This window comes from Acartia tonsa, chromosome 11 (genome assembly GCF_053477335.1).
Source record: "Acartia tonsa isolate MP-2025a chromosome 11, ASM5347733v1, whole genome shotgun sequence".
Taxonomy (NCBI): Eukaryota; Metazoa; Arthropoda; class Copepoda; order Calanoida; family Acartiidae; genus Acartia; species Acartia tonsa.
Window position 1 is genome coordinate 34,097,575 of NC_137270.1, and position 24,482 is coordinate 34,122,056.

At 37.8% G+C, this 24,482-nt stretch overlaps 1 protein-coding gene across 2 annotated transcripts in view; it reads left to right on the plus strand.

The window, feature by feature from the left end:
* LOC145332679 (uncharacterized) overlaps positions 1-23,944 on the plus strand; it is a 33,530-nt gene extending 9,586 nt beyond the window's left edge. The window contains exons 3-10 of one of the 2 annotated variants that reach the window (XM_080177688.1): positions 3,505-3,588; positions 5,823-5,918; positions 6,326-6,486; positions 7,677-7,747; positions 10,343-10,416; positions 11,040-11,178; positions 21,079-21,198; positions 22,851-23,944. In XM_080177688.1, the coding sequence (XP_080033814.1) occupies positions 3,505-3,588; positions 5,823-5,918; positions 6,326-6,486; positions 7,677-7,747; positions 10,343-10,416; positions 11,040-11,178; positions 21,079-21,198; positions 22,851-22,881 (776 nt within the window). In that variant the 3' untranslated portion in view covers positions 22,882-23,944. The remainder of the gene's footprint in view (positions 1-3,504; positions 3,589-5,822; positions 5,919-6,325; positions 6,487-7,676; positions 7,748-10,342; positions 10,417-11,039; positions 11,179-21,078; positions 21,199-22,850) is intronic. The other variant, XM_080177689.1, reaches the window with a different exon arrangement.
* The last annotated feature ends 538 nt before the right edge of the window (positions 23,945-24,482 follow it).

Consider the following 24,482-nt stretch of genomic DNA (forward strand, 5'->3'; position numbering starts at 1 on the left):
CAAACATACAATGCTAACAACATGGACATCCAAGCCTTTATTTTAGAGGGAGTTTACCTGAGGGGTTTCATAGATTTGCAGGGGTAATCTAAGCTGGATCTTTAAATAATTTTAGTTGTGAGCCAGATCGGGGTGAGCCAACTTTCCACCAATGAGAGCACAGAATTTTATGAACTGCCGCGCTTTGATTGGCTGAAATTCGGCTCACCCCGATCTGGCTCACCACTAAAATGATTTAAAGATCCAGCTCTGATGTATTTCTATAAATTTTAAGGGGGGTAACAAGAGGTATTTCAAAGTTTGAGGGGTGTTTCTCCCCACCCTTGGACGTTTATTTAAATGGTCTTTCCTTGATAAAACTTCTATAAAATTGTCTCCTAAAAATTATTTAATAAAATTGTTTAACAAAGCTAAAATCGTAAAATTGCAACTATAAGTTTTGTTATTTTAGCTAAGACAAATGACTACAATAATAAATAATTTAGTCAATTAGTCGCCTGCTCTGTCATTAATCTTAAAGTAGACAAGGATAACAACATCCATATGATAAATGCGAAGCTTAATAAATCAGACAAAGAAAAAAAACAATTATAGAGTAACAACGATATTAGGGTATACCTTTCGTGGCATTGCACCTTAAGGGGCGATTCCTCGTATTTTTCACAGTAGCTTTTCTCCTATTTCTAGCCCCTGCGGGGGGCTCTAACCCTGCGGGGCCAATTGCCTAGCCCTGTGGGGCAATCACCTAACCCAATATAACCTAACCTAACCTAAAATAACCTATAAAAGGCCATTTTAAAAATACGACAAATAGCCCCTTAAGGGTCGTTGCCATGAAAGGGACTATTGCCCGATATTAATATAGAAGAAAAACCCCTTAATTAATAAAAAATGCTTAAAATAATGCTTGTTACAGAAAACTTCACAAAAGTTTTGTTGAGAATTGGACATTTCTAACATGTCAAAATTTACAAATATAGAAATATGTTACGGACGTACGTACCGAATGCAGAAACAAAATGAAAGATTGGAGGGGGGGGGGAGCCCATATGTCTATCTGCAAAGATAAATGTAGATCAGCTGAAATAAATTTCCTATTCGAGCCCTAGTTTCCTAAAGTGTACAGCAGATAACCCAATTATTGCAGACCCTATTTTCAGCGACTCCGGTCAAATGGAAAAGCGATTTAATGTATAAACGATTTATACATTATACATTCAAAAATTTTATTTTTTCAAATTTTGATTTTTTAAAAAGTTTGAAGCTTTTTTAGCTAGTAACAAATATTGAGATAGGACGCGGAAGCTACGCACACTTTCGGAAACTAAATTCAGTTCATCTAAATGTATAATGCTGCAGGGAGGGAGGGAACATTGGGATCCAAATTTTATAATAACGGTTTCTTATTCGTTGGCTCAAGAACTTTGGGGACTTTTACTGTATTTTGATTGGTTGGTTTTTAAAGTTGAGTGTCCAAACGTTTTAACCACTAATTGTAATCTACAGAAGGGGTAATTTGGAGTATCATTATTGGGGATGTACATCAATTTATCGTCCATTGTCTTATCCCTTAAGATCTCTGATAATGCTCAAACAAAATCTTCAGCTTGACATGGCAGTGCATTTTTATCTTAGAATTGAAACTAATAGGCTTGCACATGAACAGATAAACTGCTCAAATGTATCTCTTTAATAATCAGCTAAAATATAATACTATTTTCAAGAAAGTACTAGCGGCTAGGCCCCTACAGGACCTTAAAGTGCACTTGAGGTTAATGGTGGGGGAATTGTATTAAATTTTGAAAAGAAAAAGGAAAATGGGGAAGGGGGCAAAATTTTTCTAGAGGCGATTGGAGAGTCGAGGTACCATCAACCAAACTAACTTTAAACCTTCCCAGGACCTAAGAGAAACTGCAAAGGAGAACCATATCGGTTCAGTGGTTAGCGATATCCTTCTATTTTTATACAGATAGATTAACAAGTAAAGGCAGATATCCTGTTACTTTAAAATAAGGATAATCGAAACCTATTAATATCCGCTTCCGAGCTAATAAAACTGGTATTAATAATAATTTTTCATTTAATGTCCGTGGAAAGCTGTCTATAATACGTCACGATAAATAAGTATTATACAATTGCGCCGCAAAGAAATGAATTTGAAATTTCAGAGTGTCTTTTTCAACAACAGCTGACCTTGACAGTGAATCTCTTTTACAAAGCTTAAATACAATTATATTAATGGATATACAATATACGTGGATATTATGACATGGGGGGAAATTAGGTTGCTAACATGGACATGATTTATTGGTCAGTTTGTTCATCCAGTAGGAGAAGAGATGATGGGTTAAAGGGGTGGATAATGAGGCGAAGGGGGTCAATATTTTAGTCAGCTAACCGATTTTACTTTTTTAGAGTACATAATATTTTGGTGTAAGATCCAAGTTATAATAAATCCATTATCATATTCTTTCTAGTAACAAATCTCAGGGAAATTAAAATGGTGTAATATATTTATACTTGCGGGTGCGCCCCTAGCATCTAAAAAGCTCTGTAAGGGCAGATGGGGGACAGAAAAATGGCAAAAGATGAGGACTAAATTTTAAATCAAAATAGCCAAAAACCATCCCATGACCTATGTGAAGGATCGTCATATAGGAGAACTTAATCAGTTAGTAGTTATTAAAATCTAAAGCTTCAGACAACCTAAGTACTTATAAAACCTTAATACTTTGAATTATAGGATTATCTCACAACATAAATGAAATTAATCCTAAAAATGACAAGTTAATGACTAATAAAAACGTCTAATAACCATTATAAAGCTTTACTGAGAGGCAAATCTCTAACTCGTTAACTGTTTCTTTATCATTAAAAAAAGATACATGTGAGATGTTTTTACATTTAAGCATTTTTTAAAATCTTTTTTCGTTACTTTTCCCTTTAAACGGCAAAAGAAATATTATCAATTTTCAGACTAAATTTACATACTCAAAGAAACAAAACGAATTTTACAAATACACAAAAACCCGAGACACGCACACACAAAAACTTACACAGTTACACACAATTACACAGACAACTGCATTTGCCCTTGGCTTGGGTCTAAATTGAATGAAAGCTATTGTAGTATAACAAGAATAAATGTATGCCCATTAATGTATATAATATAAAATTAACTGGATGTATGTCTATCTATGTACCGAAAGATCTCGCTAGCCGCTGATTCTCCTTTTCAGTGTAGCTTTTCATGGTTCACGGGAAAGTTAAAACTAGTTTAGGGGAGAGTACCACCAACCTACCAAGAGAAATCGCCCATAGAAAAAATTATTGCTTGATTTACTTCTACAAGAGACAAAATTAATTGAAAATGATTGCTGAAATCAAAATATGTATATCTTCATGTCTTAGAATAGCAAAATTTTAATTAAAATAGGGTAAAGAACATTTATCTTTAAAATAAAATATTGATATGAGATAATAACTTTGTTTTAAATTTTTTAGGTTTGTACAAATCCTACCTTCCCCAGTTGAACAGGACTCTCAGGTCTTCCTCTGTCCCCAGAACTGTCCCTGAACTAGATACCAGTAAGTACCTTCCTATTTTCTCTCTTCATATGTTCCCAGAACTATTCCTGAATTAGATACCAGTAAGTTCCTTCCTATTTTCTATCTTTCTATCTTTATCGGTCCTTAGAACTGTTCCTAAAGTAGATACCAGTAAATAACTTCCTATTTTCTATCTTTCTATCTTCATCTGTCCCCAGAACTGTACCTGAATTAGATACCAGTAAGTACCTTCCTCTTTTCTATCTTTCTATCTTCATCTGTCCCCAGAACTGTACCTGAATTAGATAAAAGTAAGTACCCTCCTATTTTCTACCTTTCTGTCCCCAGAAGTGTTCTATTTCTTTCTATCTATTTCTATCTTTAAATCTTTATATGTCCTCAGAACTTTTCCTGATTTAGATACAAGTATTTATGTTCTATTTTCTATCTTTCTATCTTTATCTGTCACCTGAACTAAATGCCAGTAAATATTTATCTTTACTATCTATCTATCTTTATTTGTTCCCAGAAATGTTCCTGAATAGTGGGTAGTCGACTTTAACCCACCCACCACACTACCACCAAACCTCAAATGTCCTCTAGAAGCCAGCCGTTAACTATTACTATTACTAGAGTGATATTTTTGATTTTTTTAAACTGTAAAACCTTTAATTCTTATTATAATCAAGAGCTTTTAAGACATTTTTTTTACAAATTCTTTTTGAGATGACTATTTTAATCAGATCTATAAATTTTCTAATAAAGCACCTGGTACATGTTATTTTTAATTAAGTACTTTCTTTTTAATGACTCCGTCTTATATTTTAGGTAATAATATCTCTTATCTCTAAATCTATTTTAAGATATTTATAATGATGCAAAAAAAATTTGTTTAAAAACAAATGCAAATGTATTTATACATTCATGCATCAATACAAAACAAAATACCTGATCCCCCCCCCCGTGCAAAGTATTATTGTCAACAATTTAAGAGAAAGAAATGATTGAGAATTATCCCTTTTCATTGCATTGTTGCTAAAAATACCTTTAAATGCAGATTTCAAATTTGTCCAAGGCCATTGTGAATTGTATGGCCAATACAGTGAAAATTTTCAATCAGAATTATGAATCATAATCTTGTTTGACAATTTAGGATTTCTGAGTAACTTCTGTAAACCTTGTTTAAACATCATTTATTTTATTTTATTTCATAATTAGAGTTGGAGTTTTTCTTCAGTTTAGAATAAATTTTTCATTAAGGGTAGTTGTCTATACTGCCCTAGCAAAGAGGGAATCAGAGTTCTTCTTATATTTATTGCTATTTCATTTGCTTTAAATATAGGTTTATATAACAGAGTTTAAAATAAAATCATGTAGAAAATTGAAAAAATAAACTATTGTAATGAACATAATATTCTATTTAGGGCATCTTTTTTTGGGTGGGTGGGGGTTTAGGGCAGAAAATATTGATCAAGCTAAGAACATACTATTAGAAATAGTATATGTTCCACCATAACCAATAAAATCCAGAAAAGTTTTTATAGATTAGCAGAACTTCTTGGACTTCTTTCTTATTCTTTTGAATGTAACTTTACAAAGTGTCTCAAAAATCAGCCATGTGACGTCATAAAAATTTATGAGTTGTCTTTCTCACTTCTCCTCTCATCTTCCTCATTTTAATGATGTCATATGGCTGAGTTTTAAGACACTTTGTAAAGTTACCTTATGGATGCAATTTGTTTTGCAGAATACTTGTACATATTTTGTCCTTTTTATGCGACCTAAAAAAACAACATAAAAGGATTATAGATGTGGCAAAAATAAAATCAATTTTCAGCTTTCTATAATTCCCCACTGTTGGCTAAAAATGATTGTCACTATTTAAAGATTTCAAAATATTGGGTAGATAAATTCTGAAATATTTTATTTACTTTTAAGTACACTTATAGAATGAAGCTAAATATTAAATATTATGAAATAGTCAAAACAGAAAAAATTAAACATCCTCTAATTGCGTCTATTAGTTATTTTTGGTTTTTAGGGGGATGGGTAATTATTATTTTAGACCGCTACAAGGTTTGCTTTATTAGAGTACATGGTACTTAGGTGTAAAATACACTAATAATAAATAGCGTTTGTCAATTAAAATGTATACTGGCCTGCCATTGGTAATTTAGCCTGTGCATTGGCCTTTCATTGGTCATTTGTATTGTATGACGTCATTTTTTTTATTGGCACTTTAAACAGCTTCCTTAAAATATTTTCTTTTATAGGTAGATATGCACGTGCAAGCAGTGTTCCCCCCTCAGCTTTTAGCTCCAACGAGTTCATGCGCTCTGCCACCCCCTTCGCTGATAGAGCTAGATCAGGTAATGATGATAAACAAAATCACCCCTTCTGTAGATTACAATTTTTGGTTTTAAAATTTGGACTCTGTTAGTTCCTACCTGTGAAATGTTCTTCATAAAATTTAATGAATCAAACATAAGATGAGTAGATAACATAACAAACAAAATAAATATAATTCAGATTAAATCACTTCTGTTTTTTTTTCATTTATGTGTGAGTAAAGCCGTTAGAATAGAAAATCCCAAAAAGTATGTGTATGCAAGGAAATAATTCTTTTAGGCTGCAAAAAAAATAATAATAGGAGAAATAAGGACCTTCTTTGCTTGGATAATAAGATTTAATTATCCAGAAACTTGCAAACTTTTATATAATTATGAAACTTAAGATAACCACAGAAAGAACAAAGTATTAATTAAATCTATTCCAGTTCCCCCCATGGTGCCGTTCACCTACACGCGCAATATCGTGCACTCTACCCCGTACTCGTACAACTACACCACCTCTGCCGCCAACAACTACTCCTCCTCCTCCGCCGCCCACAAGTACAGCACTGACACATACACCCACTACACTGACTACGATTGCAAGGTTAGTAGTAATTATGTTAACAGTTATTTATCGCATCGTATTATAGACAAATTTACACGGATTTTAGAATGAAAAATGATGAGATTAAAAACAGTTTTGGTAAGACCCGAGGGGCCGAATGCCCGTTAAAAACTGGTATTAGTTTTAGGATATTCATCTTAATACTCATGGAAAACTGTCTGTAATAGATAGATCCTAGTTTTACCATGATCAAAATTAGGTTAAATGCGACTGTGACTAATTGGTTTTAAGTGCTGTTTTTTAAGATGTCAAGTTGCGCCTGCCAAGCCAATCCCTAATTTACTCAATTATATCAAGATTGACAAGTTTTGGTTTTAATAATAATATATTATCTCCAATCATAAAATTCAAACTAACTGTCAGCATAATTGGTTCTTTAAAAATATGATAAGCAAAAAAATGAGTCATCTTTATTGTATTAGCTTAAGTTAAATAACTTTTTTGAAACTGTAAATTTGTTACTTTAAAATCATTTAAACCCTTACTTCTCTCTGCCCTAATTTAGCAATTTGATTTTAGTGTTATGGAATGGAATAGTCACTTTGGACGTCAAAATTTTAATCAATTATCGGCAAACATATTTCGAAAGTTTAATTGCCAATATGGTACCTAAATTACTATTTAGATATTTTTTTCTTTTAAACCCTACTGTTGAAATCCCTTTTCCCTGTATAGTAGAAAATATGGCCAGTGGCCACCTCTTGTCCAGAGAAAAATGTTCACACTTTGCTAATTTCAAATCTTTTTAGTGCTTTAAACAAAGAGACACATTATTTTGAATTTAAATATGTTGTTTTAAGCCTGTTGTAATCTCCTAACTTTTTTTAAAATAATGACTTTTAACATTATTTTTTTATTTGCAAACACCTTTGAAATGTTTAAATGTATTTGGTTAAAATATAGTGAATTAATTTATTTTACTATTTACTGTAAAAAATTTCTTGGACACTTAAAAAATTACTATCTAAAAGGTTTGAATTGTAAATTAAAACTAGGAAGTCATAATACTTTAATGAGAAAATAAAATAGAAAACTGCATGAGATATTTTGCAACATAACAGATTAATTTTCTTCAAATGTAAATTCACAATAATTTTTGATAATATAAACTTGTATCCTTTTATGATTGTCAATTTTTTAAAGCTTTATTGAGTGAAAAAATTATTAAGGTTATGGATTATACTGCCAAGCTGAACCAACAGGATGAGGTCAGATCCTTTGTCAAGACCTCTGGATGCAGGTTAGCATTTTTGTTCACAAGAATTTGAGTTTCCACTCTTAATTACTTTTAGTTATATCTTTTTAAAAGTTCCTTTTTTGTAGACAAACCACCCATTAATTTTTCAAAAGCAATAGAATATTATTTGAGTGACCCTGTCAACTTAAATTAAACTAATTATGTGTCAAATGCATCAAATGTCAGTTTTATCTGGAGTTTTTTTGTCACAATCTAAATTTCTTTTTTTTCTGAAGAAATGAGTGTCTGTTCTTAATTGTGAATGCAATTAGCTCAGACTTCATTTTTCTTAGTGTTCACACACTACAGTACAAGATTTATAAAATTTCAATAAATTATATCTAACATACAAAATGAATTACAAATTATAGTATGAATATGCTAACATAAACTCTAAAAACATATTTAGGAAGAAAAGCTTATAAATGAGTTCACAATATTAAAATAATATTCCTGTATTGTAAAAGCACTGTTTTAATCATTTGTCTCCAGATTATTTTGAGGTCACACTGAATGCTGATAGCATCATCTGGGACCAGCCAGCAAAATAAGTAAAAAAAAATATGCAAAAGTAAAACCCTATGTCCTTTGGACAGATGCTATGTACATTTTTAATTTGTTTTCCTTTCGTAAACATTTGCTCTCTTTAAGTTAATGTGTGTTGGAATAATTTGAAAATGTTAAATAAAATAATATTCAGGCACAAAAAAAATTTTAAGACATATTTGATAAAAAGCAGAAGAAATATTTGTAATTTAAAGAACTTTTTAATGTATATCAATCAATTAAAAGATTAATTAAAATTATAAGGAGTGTTATTAGACGTCTATACAATAATTTAAATCCAATCAGAAAATACAACAGGGATTGGCAGTTTCATTCAATTATGCAGCGCAATATGCCACCTATTAAGCCTCAGCTACCAAATTTCAATTCTGCCCTGTAGCTTACTATGCAACCCAATAAGCCTAACACTCAGCCTCACCCACCTGTAGCCTCTCAGTCACAATTTGTCTAAAGAACACATAAGCTAAACTCATGTTCAGACACTGTCAGCCCCCAAATTTGAATTCAATTGGATCCAGTTGAAAGCGTTGATTCCGACCCCTTGGTTTAAATTGTTTAGATTTAACTTATGACAACTGGGGCATATTTGAGTTTCACCTAATAAAGCTTTCACACACAGTTGCAAGTACTAAATTCTTAAACAACATTAATGCAATTCTAACATACTGGAAAATTCTTTGAGGTGGACTTTATTTCAAGCGTATACAATATACAACTTAAATCTACAATATAGAGATAATTTATTAAAATAAAGAAAAAAACTTTAATGGTCATAACACACAAAGATTAGATGCGAAATAAATGCAAATTTAAATATGCTATTTCTTTTTTGAGTTCTAATGCCTAATGTTTCTTTTTTTCTAACAAATCATCAGTAAGTCCATAAAGTTTTGAATACATTTCAATACATGAGTTTTCTTGTTTTTCTGAGAAGTAAAAAATGTATTTTAAGGGGTGTGGGGTTGATACTGTTTTTTTTTTGTTTTTTTGTAGCTGTAATAATTATAAAATTGGATTTTTATAAATTTAAATTTCAATACTGTTTAATCATTAGAAATTACTTTCTTAGGAAATATACACTACACTGGAGTGCAGTAGTTGTACAATTTTAATTTAATTATGTAAAAAATACTTTGTGGCATAGGAACACAGTAATAGTGTCTGACTGATTATGACGTAACAAAAAAAATTAGCCAATGAGAGGCCGCTATTGACCAATGGTAAAATTTATAGTGGCCTCTCATTGGCTAATTTTTTTTGTTACGTCATAATCAGTCAGACACTATTACTGTGTTCGTGGCATAGGTGTGTTGTGCAGGCAGTTTATTTTGTCTCGACTCATCAACAATTTGTAAAGTCATGCTATTTTAAATTGAAAATAAATACCTTAAAGTGAGAGCTGAAAATAAAACAGTATAAAGAAATTATCTAATTTGTGCATGAATTTTAATTATATTTGGCCTTATTGTGGATAGAATTACTCTTTGTTAGACAAAAAAGGCTGTAAAAAATATTTTAAGTTTTCATAAATAACAACCTTTTTTTTAAAAGAAGACATTGAAATGATACTGAGAAAAACTTTTATTAGTAAACTTTTAAAGTACAAAAGAATTTAGAGGATTTTTTCCTGTCTAAAGATATTTTCAATTATAAAGTTATCTTCTAAAAAATGAAGTTATTTGTCTACATTAAAACTCATACAAATTTTTAAATTTAATACCTAGCTATTAAATAGATTAGGTTTGTTTTAGTTAGGATAGGTGCTTTCTTTCTTAATTCTGCAGAGCTTATAGTTACCAAACAACGATGAAAACATCCATAAATTGCAAAGCACTAAAATCACAAACAGACGGACAAGGGGATATAAAGAGCATATTTTCAATGATAAATCAAGAATATGTTTAAATAAAAATTTACAAAACCTTTCACATATGCCTTATATATTTTTCAATATTTCGATAGACAGACAGACAAATTGAACTATAGAATAATTTTGCTACTAAAAATGAATTAACTTAATTATATGATTAGGAGCACAGATGATTACTACAGATCTACAGACTACAGGGCTGGCTTCTCTAACAAGTACAACTACTATGATGCTGGTAGGTAGATAGATAGATAGACTTTCAAATAGTTGCACAAAAAAAACAGACAGATAGATAGATAAATAGATCGATAGGTTAATAAAAAATATATGGACGGAAGCAGTGGCGCACCACCATAAAACCAAATATTAGGGGGTGTTGTATAGACAACTAGAGGGGTGTTATTTTACTGTAAGGGGGGTGTGCCCTCTGCATAATCAACATCTTAAAAGTCAAACAGCTTCCTTTTATATCTTGATACACATTTGGGTATTTTTGGTAGGTGTAGTAGATCCTTGTCAGGAAGGGTTTAGAGAAGTGTAGGTGTATCTACACCTCTTAATTTTGCCAGAGGGGTGGATATACCCCCCTTCTACATGCCTCTGAATGGAAGAAAGATAAGTAGAGACAGGAAAACAAATTTTTATACAATTTCTGAAAAGAGAGAGATAGATAGAGAATGATATGTATAGCTGCTTCTAGTGCCTTTAAAAAAATGACAATCAAATGACCAATGATTGGTCAATGCACAGACTAAATTACCAATAACAGGCCAGTATACATTTTTAATTGACTAATGGTAGGCCATTATGATGTCATTTTTATAGGCACTAAAAAAGCTTCAAAAATAAAAATTTCAGGTAAATTCTACTCTGACTATCTGTACCCCTGCACCAACGATGTGATGGGTCGCTGGAAGCACTACAACCGCTCCTCATCCACCATGAACGAGAGGAACACAAGAGCAAAGAGTCCTCTCATTGCCAGGGAGCTTGATAGGTTAGTAAGAGTTATTTATCCCATCGTATTATAGACAGCTTTCCGCGGACAGCATTATTGAAAATCATCAGATTGATTTCTTGTTTATTAGCATCGAGATGTCAAAGGCCCGGACTAACAATACTGGTATTAATCATTTGTTTTTACTTTATTATTCGTGGAAAAATGTCTGAAATACATGATTTTTCGGTAAGGCTTAGAACCGATTCTAATCTAGCGGATATTATTCAGTTTTGAAGCCATACTGGAAAAAATGCTTGTTTTACATTATCATGATTATATTTGTGTTTGGGGGCATAGGAGAAAATCAGTTTATTTTCTTTAGCACATTGGGAAGGTGCCAAAACACTAAAAAAAATATTTAATTTTAATTATTAATATATCAGATTTCTAGCTCTTTTTTCAATTGGATATTCTTTCTGTTATGCATCCAACAATCTAAAACATTTCTTGAAAAAAAAACATCCTATGGTCTTTTAAACCTGTCAATAAGGCATGCTCTGTTGTTTACCCTAATAATTCAGCTTATTCCAACAATGAAATTAATTCGGGAAAAAATCACGAAACCTATATGTGTTTTTCAGCTGTCGTTGGGGGGGGGGGCAACACATCGTAAAATTAACGAGCTCTCCATTTGCCCCCCAAATATTATTTTAGATTAATTTCGCTTGTTGGTTATACCTTATACCTGCTAATAATTAGGTTTTACAAAAAACTATTTTATATTTCCATAATTTTAATACTCAATTTTATTATATAAAAATTTAGATATACCTAAGATATGAAGTAGCATAGAAAATTCAATTTGACAGAAATTTTAGTTTTAAAATCTCAAAATTCATATGATATGACTTAAAAGTTTTAATATCTCATATTCAAGGCAGCTGGTCTTAAAGGATGTAAATAATAAAATTGTGACATGAAGTTTGACCCTGTATAGTAGGACAAAAACAAGCTTTTTTCTCATTTATTTTATATGTTTCAAAATCAAAGACTTTTGGATGACTTATATTATTCTTCTTTTGCTAAACTAACATTATTTTATTTATATTTTCAATAGTTTTCAGGAAAACAGAATTGAATAGGGAAATAGTCCAGTATTAGATATAAAATTGCTTTTTTAAGCGGTACTAATTATGAAATATAAGCTATTTATATTATTTATGTGCAAGTTAAGGGCAGGAGTATAGCAGAATTTTTTTCTCTACAAAATCTATTTTATTTTTGTTACTTTGACCTTAATATAATGTGGTATTCGGCAACCGTGAGCCATGCCTATGGCACCCCTGACCGGGGTTCGGGGAAGGGCCAAAGGCCCTCCCCCGAGTCCTGGGGAAGGGGTCTGCCGACCCCCTCCCTATGCCTAAAATTAATGATTGAATCTGACAAGCTTTATTATGGTTAAGCTGCATTGTTAATTCCCCCCACCCTTCCCAGGGATGGGGGATCATTATTGCCCAAACTGACTATTGTATATGTATTATAATGCTTTTATGTTATGATTATTTATTCCTATCTGTGTAGTTATTGTTTGTTGTATATAACTTTAGTAATCCTTAGACCTCCAATAAAGGAACAACTGAATAGATGCTGTTTGTTATTTAGTGATTGTTAGAGAAGCGTAGCTTCTCTATAGTAAGGTGTCCACGTCTGTCACACTGCCGTAGTCTTTTCGAACTCTGGTGTCTGCCATTTATCCTAGGCGGATACCACAACTTTTGGTGACAGCTGTGTGAGATTACGGCAAACCACAAGTGTAGAGCAGACGCGTAGCTGAGGCTAAGGTACTCCCAGCAGTGAAACTGGCAAAACTGACACAAGCAACCTGAATTACCCACCCTGGATAGCAAGGTCTAACTCTGCATCCGGCAGTTGTGGAAGCGAAACAGCGAAACTTGACGGAGAACCGCGAGAAGCGCCGACATCTAACGGAGAATTGAGCGCTCAAGGGCTGAAACAGGCCTGCGGACTGGCTGAAACAGGCCAACTAAGTGCAAACGGCTGAAAATAGGCCAACATTTACTGCAAGAGATAGCAGGATTCGAACCAGTGGCGCTAGCAGGACGGGACATTCCCTGCCGCCATCAGCCGGATTCGGATACACGGCGCTGCAGGACGGGACATTCCCTGCCGCCGATAGACTGAAACAAGCCAAGGATTCGAACCAGCTGCGCCGCAGGAAGGGACATTCCCTGCCGCCAACAGTCGGATTCGGATATACGGCGCTGTAGGACGGGACATTCCCTGCCGCCGATAGGCTGAAACACGCCAAATAGCTGCGAGCTGCGAGCCAACATACGAGTGTAGTGTACCAAACAGAGGAAACTACGTCAACTCCAAGTATCCTGAGAGGCTACAGCGCAGCCACCCATCTAGAAAAGCAGATATTATATCACATTTTAAGGATTACCACCCTAGTGTGATGGCTAAACAATAGATTTATGAGCAAGGATTGGCAAACAATTTGTTGTGTATTGTGATAAAACTAAAAATAGAACAGGCTTGGTAAGCAAATCTGTTATGTATTGTGATAAGGCCAAAAATAGAATCTAGATGTAATATAACAATGCCTTGATAAACAATCTAACCACCCAAGCCTCCAGCACAACAAAATACACCCCTTATTCCAGAGGAAAGGGAGGGGCCCACTCTCCATTGAAGAAAATACAATCAAGGTGATATAACAATAAGCCTAGGATTAAGGAGAAAGGGCACCATTACCTCATCACACAGTTACCTCAAACCCACAGCACTCCCCCTTCCCCACAGGGGGAACGGACGGCTTTACCCCGTCCCCTCACACGCGCTTCCCCCCTCCTACCCACACTTGACTAAGTCCGCCCACGGTGTGGAGCTAGCGACCGGGAAAACAGAGCGCCATTTACGGGTCGCGCAACAGAGTTCGGGACATATCATAAAATTCAACGGACAAAGCGGACCAATGAGAGAGCGAGTTGAGGGATAAGTGCGCGTTTTACCTGTGTGCGCGGATTTGACGGTGCGTAAGCGCGCTACAAGGAAAAGAGATTTCACGCACACACACACACACAGGAGCGGAGCTACTCCATAGCATTAACAGAGATATTTTTAGAAAATAAAGAATTACAAGCTTCTCCCTCCTATCTATAGTGTGATAAAGGAAAACCCAATCAGTTCCTGACAGCAGTTCAGACCCTCAACAGCTATCTACCCCTACCAGCCTACTCTACAACCTCAGAATAAAACTAGTGATAAGTACAGCTAAGTTATATCTTTGTAACTAAACTACCAACCTAGTGATAAAACAGTGTTGGCTGCTAGGCTAGAAAGCTTCAAGTGATAAACCATTTCTAATATTGCCTTATAACTTTGTGTCCCGCCGTTGAACCGTTGACCCGATGGAGCAGCCGCAAGCGCCAGGAGGCGACCAAGCCCAAGGATGGCTCCAGGATGACCCCCAGCCGGCTCCAGCCGAGTACCGCAAGCTGATGCTGAGTAACCTGCCGGAGTATAGAGGACCGCCCAAGCAATCCTGGAGTTCCCACATCCGCAGACTCGAGATGTCATGGGCGGCTTACCGCGTGCCGCCCCATGACACCCTCAACCGCCGCAACGCCCTTTTACTGTCACTGGTAGGGCAAGCGGCGGAAATGGCTTCTCATCTGTTTGGCGAGGCAGGCCAAGCCTTGACATACGAACAAGTCAAGGCCGAGTGTGAAATGTTATTTCGTCCCGCCTTTGAATCCCAGACTTTGAAGCAAGCCTTCAGGGATTACAGGCAACACTCGACAGAACCTATACAAGCATACATATCCACAAAGTGCGCCTTGTATAGGGAGGCCTACAGCCATGAGGATCTCGAATTATTAATCGATGAATTAAATCGTGGCATTCGTAACGCTAATGTGAAATGTGAAATGATGAGTCATGAGATCGCCTCTGTACCTGAGTACACGAGGCGAGCCATGTTCACCGTCACAATGATTACCAAGCAGCTGAAGGAGGGTGTGTGCCTAGTGGACGCCACCGACGGGCTCACGGGATCAGCCAGCGTCCAGTTGCCCAATTACGACGAGTCGGAGCCAATGGAGATTGGCGCCTTGGCTCCGGGTCTCCACCAGATGGGGAAGGTCGCTCCAGATGACAAGATTCCAGGCCGCTGTTTCTGCTGCCAAGGGAAAGGCCACCGAGCTCGAGACTGCCCGACGCCTATGGAAGTCAGCCAGGAGGAGAGACGCACCCAGCCACGTCGTGACCGTCCTGCCAAGTGTGAGCGTTGCCACTATGCTGGCCATACGGCGGCCGAGTGCAGAGCCGACTGGGACCAGGTAGCCGGCCGTAGGCGCACCGCAGACAAGGGCGCTCCCCCAGGAAAGCCCAGCAGAGTAGCCAACATGGAAGGGAGCGCGCCCCCAGCACCACAGCAGCAAGCAGCCGCCCCCAACGCAGCGGGCCGAGCCGATGGAATGCCGCAGTTTGGAACCGTTCCAGCTAGGATCAACGTACTGGGAGGCGCGGCTGAACCCAACCGGGTTGGCCTGGGTTTCATTCTCAACCACCTGGGGCCGGAGTTTGTGCAGCCCAACAACATTGCCGAGCCAGAAGTTCTGAGGCCCCACCCCTTTAGCTTAAACATGATGGGGCCTGCCCGACCGAGCCTACCCAGCAAGAGTGTATGGGCGCTACCCAGCGTCACTGAGACGGTGTACGGAGAGGCCCTGGCGGCCGTTGAACGAGAGAGGCAGGAGGCGCTAGCCAGCGCATCAGAGTCGATGTATGGGGCGCCACCCGGCGCCGCCACCTGTGATGACTGGGGGGTGCTATCCAGCGCCTCCAACCTGGTGCCTGGGGCGACAACCGTCGCCGCCACCGAGATACCTGGATCCTGGAACGAGCCAGCAGTCCCAGAGGCCTCCAACCTGGTGCCTGGGGCGACAACCGTCGCCGCCACCGAGATACCTGGATCCTGGAACGAGCCAGCAGTCCCAGAGGAAGGGGTGACATCCGTCACCCCCAGCCAGCCAGCGCCACCAGCCTGTAGGGAGAGCCCAGCTATACACCATCCAGCGCCCCCTGCCAGCCGAAGGAACCCAGCTGCCCAGCACTTCCAGTCGAGCCAGGATAAGTTAAATTTAACAAATGTGTTGTATCCAAACTATTGTAAAACCCCAACCTTGCCTGTGCCCCCTGCACCAGAGGCTGGGGAGATTGAAATTTGGGGATATAAGGACTTGCCTGTGCCACATGCACCTGAGTTCCTAGGGCAGGGGAGGGACGTGAGTCAGGGTGAGCCTGTGCCACACGCACTTCAGCCCCATGCCACTGGGCATGCCGTGGACAAGGGAAGGGACCCCTTGGGGCTAGGGGAGCCGACACCCAGGCAAGCGCCAGTCGCCTGCCAGTCTGTCATTGGGGAGGGTATCGGGGTGCCCCGAACACACAAGGATAACGCTCAATGGAAATTTGTATCTAGCCAGGAGCAGCCCAGCCGTGTCCAGCCCCAAGAAGCAGCCGTGACCCGAGCCGAAGATCCCCAGCCGCGTGCGCGAGGTAGATGGCTGTCTGGTAGCTTCTCACACTGGTGGATGGTCCTGTGGGGACTACTGCTGGCAGCCATGTGGCCCACAACTAGCTAAAATTTCAAATTGTGATTTTTTGATGGATTTCTTTGATGAAATGACAGGCTGGTCAATTTTTAGGCCATTTTTTGCGGTTTTTGGGCTGTCACGCCCAAACGGTTTGAGATAATCTCACGGGACCTTTTGCCCAACCTAAGTCTGGTTATTTGTGAGGTCTAGGAAAAAAATCAGAATTACGCAGAAGATTATAATTATAATCTTTACACAGAAAAATGGCACGAGGTGAGGGTTTGAGGGGGCAAAATGAGCCGACCAGCGATTTTTGACGACGCACAGCGACGTCGTGCTTCATCCAATCCAGGATTTTTTTTTCTTAGACCTCACAAATAACCAGACTTAGGTCGGGCAAAAGGTCCCGTGAGATTATCTCAAACCGTTTGGGCGTGACAGCCCAAAAACCGCAAAAAATGGCCTAAAAATTGACCATCCTGTCATTTCATCAAAGAAATCCATCAAAAAATCACAATTTGAAATTTTAATTAATTAATAACTTTTTTCTCATAAGAGATAATGACACAAGACTTTCACTTGGTGAAAATTCAGCATTGTGGGCCGCCTAGACTTTATAATTGGTGACCCTGGGGTGACGGGTTCAGTGCCCCCCACACCCACGAAGTGGGCATACTTTTGAAAATCACGTTTTTTCAGTTTTTCCCCTTAAAGGAGGGGAAGGAGTCGTTTTAGAGACTTCAAGCATCTCTTTGATGTTGAACAACTTTTTGAGGCGCACATTTCTTTATTTATGTTTCATTCGCCTCCGGCTGACCGTTTAGCCGTTATTCGCCGCCGAAGGCGTGATTTTTGGCGATTTTTGCCGTTTCCGAGGTTTTAATGGACATTTAGGAGGGGAAAGAGTTGTCCAATCAAGTTGATGATGAAGTACATTTTTGTAGGCAATTGCATTGGCTAAATTTCATGTGAAGTAAATTTTTTTGTACCTCTAACCGGTTTTGCTCCAGCTGAATCGATTTACAGATACCCCCTAAAAACCGGAAAAAACCGGTTTTTTATAAAATTCACGGCCGGTTTTGGCCGGATCCGGCTCAAATTTTGCATGGAGTCATCCTTTGATATTCCCAACAGTTGATACTTGACGCAGCAAGATCCCAGAAAAGTGTGGTATATCTACCCCTGGGCCATGAAGTACATGTCCTGCAGCAAGTCAAGATTAGGGAAACAACAGGGTACAGTTGTCAGCTCACTGTGTCCCAGTGGACATTCAGGTGTGGGGTATGGGGTCACCTCAAGGTGACCTCGGTCCCCACCCTCATGAGGCCAACCAAGATCGATCCAGAAACGTGCCGAGACCTGGCCAGGACCCGAGTCTACACGCTGCCAAGCAAGACCCAGCCACTGACGTTCCAGCTGAACCATCCCCTGTTCTTCACCCTCGATATGGTGGGCGCCCTAGTCAACAGCCCCGAGGGGGTGGGTTGTGAAGGGGAGGACGTCCACTTCGAGGGCCAGCTGTACCGCAATGAATTAGTGCTCCAGGAACGACGGCTGCTGGTCAAGGAAGAGACCTACGTAGTAGAGGATGGACGGGTGGAGTCCCAATCTGACCACCTGGCCTTAGAATGTCCCCATTCTGAGCTGTCTTGCATCACTGGGGAAGCAACCTACGTGTGGGACCACCTGGGGAGAGATTGCCCCTTGAGGCTGATCCGCAGCCTCCAGCCTAGCCTAGTGATGGATGCGTTCCTGGTTGACCATCAAGCCCAGTTTTTCATCAACATGACCAACCCCACCTCAATAGTGAACTGCGACTTTGAGGCCCATGCCACCAACCACCCAGCATTGTTCGTGGCAGCTGACCCGGCCGCGGCAGCGCTGCCCAGAGTATCGGCCAGGGATGTGGATGTCCCCCTGCAGGCCCAGATACATGCAGGTTACATTGGATTCACCCTGGAGACACGCATGAAAAGCACAGCGGCAGAAGAAGTAGCGGCCAACTGCTGGAAGCTCCAGCAACTAGACCCGGCCCACCCGGTGCGTGTCCAGGGGAGCACGTTCTCTGTACTGAGGGGAGATGTCCTGCTCCAGCTTACCTGCCAACGCAACAAATACGTTGTCCGTGAAGGCAAGGAATGTTGGGACAAAGTACCAGTGGAGCACACAGGATTTGTAGACGCCGTGACACGGGTGTATAGCGGCCACACCACCAAGATTCCCTGCTCCTCCACCTACCCCCTGACTGTGCACGCGGAGGAAGGCTGGATAGAACTAACCCCCGCACCTAAGAAGAGGCCACCCCCGCTGGATACGCCCAAGCAGCTGCTGACAGAGCCCTTGGATGACTTTAGTTCGGGAGGCTTGTATTCGCAGGCTGAGTTGAACGACTGGCAGCAGCTGCTAGCCTTCCCAGCGTACAAAAGCGCCATGCTGACCGGCCTGTCCTATGGCTCGTGCGTTCAGCAAGGTAGCTGTTCGGCCACTGGAGACCATGGGATCGTGTCCTACAATATCGACCGACTGGCGGAGGAAGGAGAGGCCGCCCTGGACGTCTGGGCTGGGTTCAGACAAGCTATTCACGAGTGGGGAGATGGCGCAGCCATACTGTGCTTACTGTTGTTGATCCTCAAACTGCTGGGGGATCTGACCATCATTTCCCTGGCAGCCGCACAAGGAGGTGTACAGGCCGCCATGAATGCGATGTCACAAGTGTTCCTGTACCATCCAACCTTGTACAGGAAGGCCTTGGCCAGAGCCCGGCTCACCCATGCCAAGTCCCGGGACTTTTCAGTAGACTGGGATGCCATTCCCATTGGCCGGGAAGCCGCCGAGGAAATGGTGTCCATGCAATCGACCGATAGCGGGCATGACCGCCCAGGCAGGCCTGGACCGCCCTCTGGAAGACCCCGCGGCCCCTCGGGAGGCCAGGCTGCCGCTCAGACGGTCAACTTGACAGCCAGTGCCCCAGCCGCTGCCAACAACAACCAGAATGCCCCGCTGCTGACCGGCCCCGCAGCGGCTGTGCCCCACGCCAACCTGACACCTGCCGGCGCCGAGCTACGTGTCCAACCAAAGCCAGCCTCTACCTTCTATCCCACGTTGGGAGCCCATCAGCCCTGAAAAAAATCACCACTAGGATTCCATTGAATCATTATCATTTGTATATATCTTAGCCCTAAGGAGCGGGCCGAAGGCCTCAACCACTGTCGGAAGTCTGGCAGGGAGACCCCCTCCCAGCCTTCCGAGGGGAGAGTTGTGGTATTCGGCAACCGTGAGCCATGCCTATGGCACCCCTGACCGGGGTTCGGGGAAGGGCCAAAGGCCCTCCCCCGAGTCCTGGGGAAGGGGTCTGCCGACCCCCTCCCTATGCCTAAAATTAATGATTGAATCTGACAAGCTTTATTATGGTTAAGCTGCATTGTTAATTCCCCCCACCCTTCCCAGGGATGGGGGATCATTATTGCCCAAACTGACTATTGTATATGTATTATAATGCTTTTATGTTATGATTATTTATTCCTATCTGTGTAGTTATTGTTTGTTGTATATAACTTTAGTAATCCTTAGACCTCCAATAAAGGAACAACTGAATAGATGCTGTTTGTTATTTAGTGATTGTTAGAGAAGCGTAGCTTCTCTATAGTAAGGTGTCCACGTCTGTCACACTGCCGTAGTCTTTTCGAACTCTGGTGTCTGCCATTTATCCTAGGCGGATACCACAATAACATTTGACGACATTTTAATACAGCATCAAAATTTTTATTTCTTATAACTAAATGATTTAGTAAAATTATTCTGAAACATAATTAGTAAAACAGAGCATTAAATGATTTAAACCCAAAATTATTTACTTTGTGGTCACCAATGGGTCTTTTAATCAGGGCTAGGCAGTTGCGACTAAGCCTAAATTTAAACCCTTTTGGATTTTTAAAAAAGAAGGATTGTCATATTTTGTTCAGGTTTAGGCTGATTATTATAAGTATATTTATGTTTCCTTTCGATAAAAATGAAGAAAATTCTAGCCTTAACTATTCCAAAACGAAATGTTATTTAATTATGTGTTTAAGAATTTGGCTGCTTTGTTTTCTAATTTGTTATAAAGTTTCAAATTCTCAACTCCTGTCCTTGAATTGCACTGCTACTATTACGGAAAGTGTCATTTGTGACGTCATAAAAATACGTATAAATCCATCTTATTTTTAAGGGTTTCCTTTTCCACTTCTCCTCTCATCCTTCCTTTTTAGACGTATTTCTATGACGTCACACATGAAACTTGCTGTATCTCCATGATAGTATTGTGTAGTTAAGCGTGTAATTATGCCTTGTACAGGTATTATGAAACCAAGAAGAGAGTTGACTACATGGGGGATATTAGTGCAGGACCTGCTAACGATTTCCGTTTCTACTCCTACCGCAGAGTGCCTTACTTTGGCGGTTCCGACAGCTACCAGTACGTGTATAGATTTTTACAGCACTTGGACGGGACTAGGCTCTATGCCAAGCCTATTTTCAAAAGTGATTAGGGTGGTCTTTTGTAGTTTTTTTTTATAGAAAAAAGGGGTCATTTTTTTCGCGTATTTTCTGTACAGTTTGGTGTAACTGTTTAGTCAAAGGCTTTTATTAAGTCAAACTGTTCGTTTTGAAACATTTGACTCTTCAAACTTAATGGAAAATATGCAAAATTTGACTCCCTTTAATGTTTCAAAATTTATAATATTAAATATTAATATTTTTTTTTAATCTTAAAATCTCATCAAATGAAAACTCATATTTAGAAATTGCAAAAAACTTAGAACCCCCTAGTCATTTGGACAAAATACTGTAAATATATTTTACTTCATATAAACATAAACCATTTTTTGTGTTAACATTGTCAAATTTGATTCTACATTACAAATAAAAACTAAATTTATTATCAAGAAATTTTTTGAACAAGAACTAAAAAGTAAAAAATTTTTAAAACAAAATTTTACACATATATTTTTGTAAATGCTACTTTTACATGGCTTTCTTCTTTTTTTTTTGAAGATAATCTATTTTGTTTAACACTTTTTCTGAAACATAATAAATTTTATTGAGATATGTAACAACATAAACTTAACTATAATTTGTTTTAAATAGAAAAATACAAAATATTTTTTGAATAAATGATAATCTAACCCAGAATGTATTCCCAGAACCTACAACTAACTATAAACTATTGTAAAACATGTCTTTAGAGTTGCCAAATTATAATGTATCCTATTTTTTTAGCAATACTGTATCACAATTAACCAAAATTGCCAACAGCATAATATTGTATCCAAAATTATAGAAAATTTATTGTAAAATTAGACAAAAAAAATTGAGGACAAAATAAAACTATGACAATCCATGATTAACAATAAAAAGCTATAAAAAAAACAGATTAATGCTTTATAGCCTTTTATTAATCCCTTTTTCCTAACCCTGTTTTAACCTTTTATTATATTAAATTTGCATGATTTATAAGCAATAATATGACATTGCTTTCATTAAATGTGTATTTTAAACAATAAACTTAAGATCAACTTAAGTTAAATAGAAAATTATTTAAGTTTACAAAAGTTTTAAATTGATATTATTTTGATTTATTATATAGATTTTGATACAAAGGATTTAAATAACTTAAGATTTTAGTTTGAAAGTGTTATATGTATTTAAATTCTTCTTATTCTAAGACGAAGTTTTCTCGAAAAAGGGCAGACATTACCTTCCTAAAATTTGACGTATTTATATGCTTAACAAATAACTCTTCACAACTTAGGGTCTATCTCTGATATTTTAAGTACTTTCTATAAGTATTTAGCACTTGTAAAATTGATCTAAAATTCGATGAACAATGCACAAATAGGATTTCAATCAAGAGTATAAGTAGATAATCTTTAAGACCTTCCTGGGGTTATAACAGGAATAAGAACAACATGTATTATAAATGTATATATTTTTTTGTGTCAGTATATAAGAAAACTCTAAATATATTGAGGCACTGCATACCTTGTAAAAAGAAACACCAGCACACCCTTGTTTTGTCTGTTTATATTTGTCTTACCACCTTCGCTTTAGTAGATCTTAATTTTGTAGATATATGAAGCATAAACCCAGGAGGCACTAAAGAAGACCTGTATCCTGAGTTGTGGCGGCTCTGTGTACTGTACTGTAGGCTCTCTCACCCTAGCTGTGTGTGGAACCTTCTAGTCATTAAGGCGCGGGTTGTACAAATGCCGTGCTACAAATTGGTGGTACGCATGTGCAAATGCCGCGCACAATTTCCAACCTTTGCATGCGTTGCCGTCAACTCAATGTGGTTAGGGTGAGTCAATCTTTTCTAAAATACTATAATCTAAGTCGACCTTTAAAAGAAATGATTTAATTAGCAAATCACAGTTTAAAACTTAAAAAGGAATATTTATTTAACATCGGTGACTCATTCTAACTACATTTAAAAAAATTATGTTATGTTCTTTGTTATTCACCTTTTCTTGATTTAAAATTGATCTAAAAGATAAAATGGATGAAATGATTGTAATTTCAAAATGATTAAAAATTAAAAATGTGATAAATCACTCTTTAAAACATTTAAGCATGACCTTATTTTCCAATTTAACCCCTATCTGTCTTCTAAATTGTTTGAATTTGTAATTTCATGCTCTGAGTACCTTGAAATTCAAATCTATGCCTCCCTTTCCCCCCTCTTCTAACTAAAAATGTCAGAACTTGCAGAAAATTATCCTGTAAAAAAAACATCATTGCAGTGTAAGATTCTTATAAAAAAATCATGGATTTGTTAAAACTTCTAAAAAAAGTAACATCTCAATATTTGTCTACATTTGATACAAGTAAACCGATTACTACAGTATCAAACGCCTTTTTTATATCTAATAAATTAATAACATTTGCCAATATAGAAAAATGTGTTATTTGTTATAAAATATGTTAATATTGTTGTGTCTGTTATAATAATAATGTATGTTTAAACTGTAAACCTTAGATATTATAAACTAATGTGAAACTAACCCAACTTCTAAAACAAATTATTGCATATATTGTAAGCGTGTATGAAAATCGCTGCTTAGATTAGAAAAAAAGTTGCTTAAATATTATTTGTTATAAGATAGTATTGTGATCGCCATTCGTTGATTCTGCTTTGTTATTTCGAAATAAAAATTATTTTATAATTTTGTTTTTTATTTATTCAATAAAAAGTAACTAGTGGCTGCGCCCTAAGAATCTAGAAGCTTTGTATTCGAAAATGGAAAACAAGCCTAAAACCATCTAAATAGACTTAAATCTTAATATAAAACAGTCCAAAATCACTCTAGGACCTGTGTGAAGCTTCTCTAAATTAGACAACTCATTCAGTTCAGTTGTCATCGAAATCTTAAACCTCAGACAATAAAACCTTACTATTTTATATCATACTAGCGGCTTCGCCCCTAGCCTCTAGGGGCTTCGCCCTATATAGTTTTGGGAAGTCAACCCTCCTTAATATAAATATTCAAAAAAATATTCTTTGTTTAATTACTCTGTGATAAAATTAAACCCAGGTTGTGCGCTTTATGCACAAAAATTTTAATTTGTACAAATTAAACCCAGGTTGTTTGCCGTATACAAAAAAAATTCAATTCGTAAAAATTAGACCTAGGTTGTTTGCATACACAAAAATTAAAATTAAAAAAAAAATATAGTTTGATTATTTTTTTTTGGGGGGGGGGG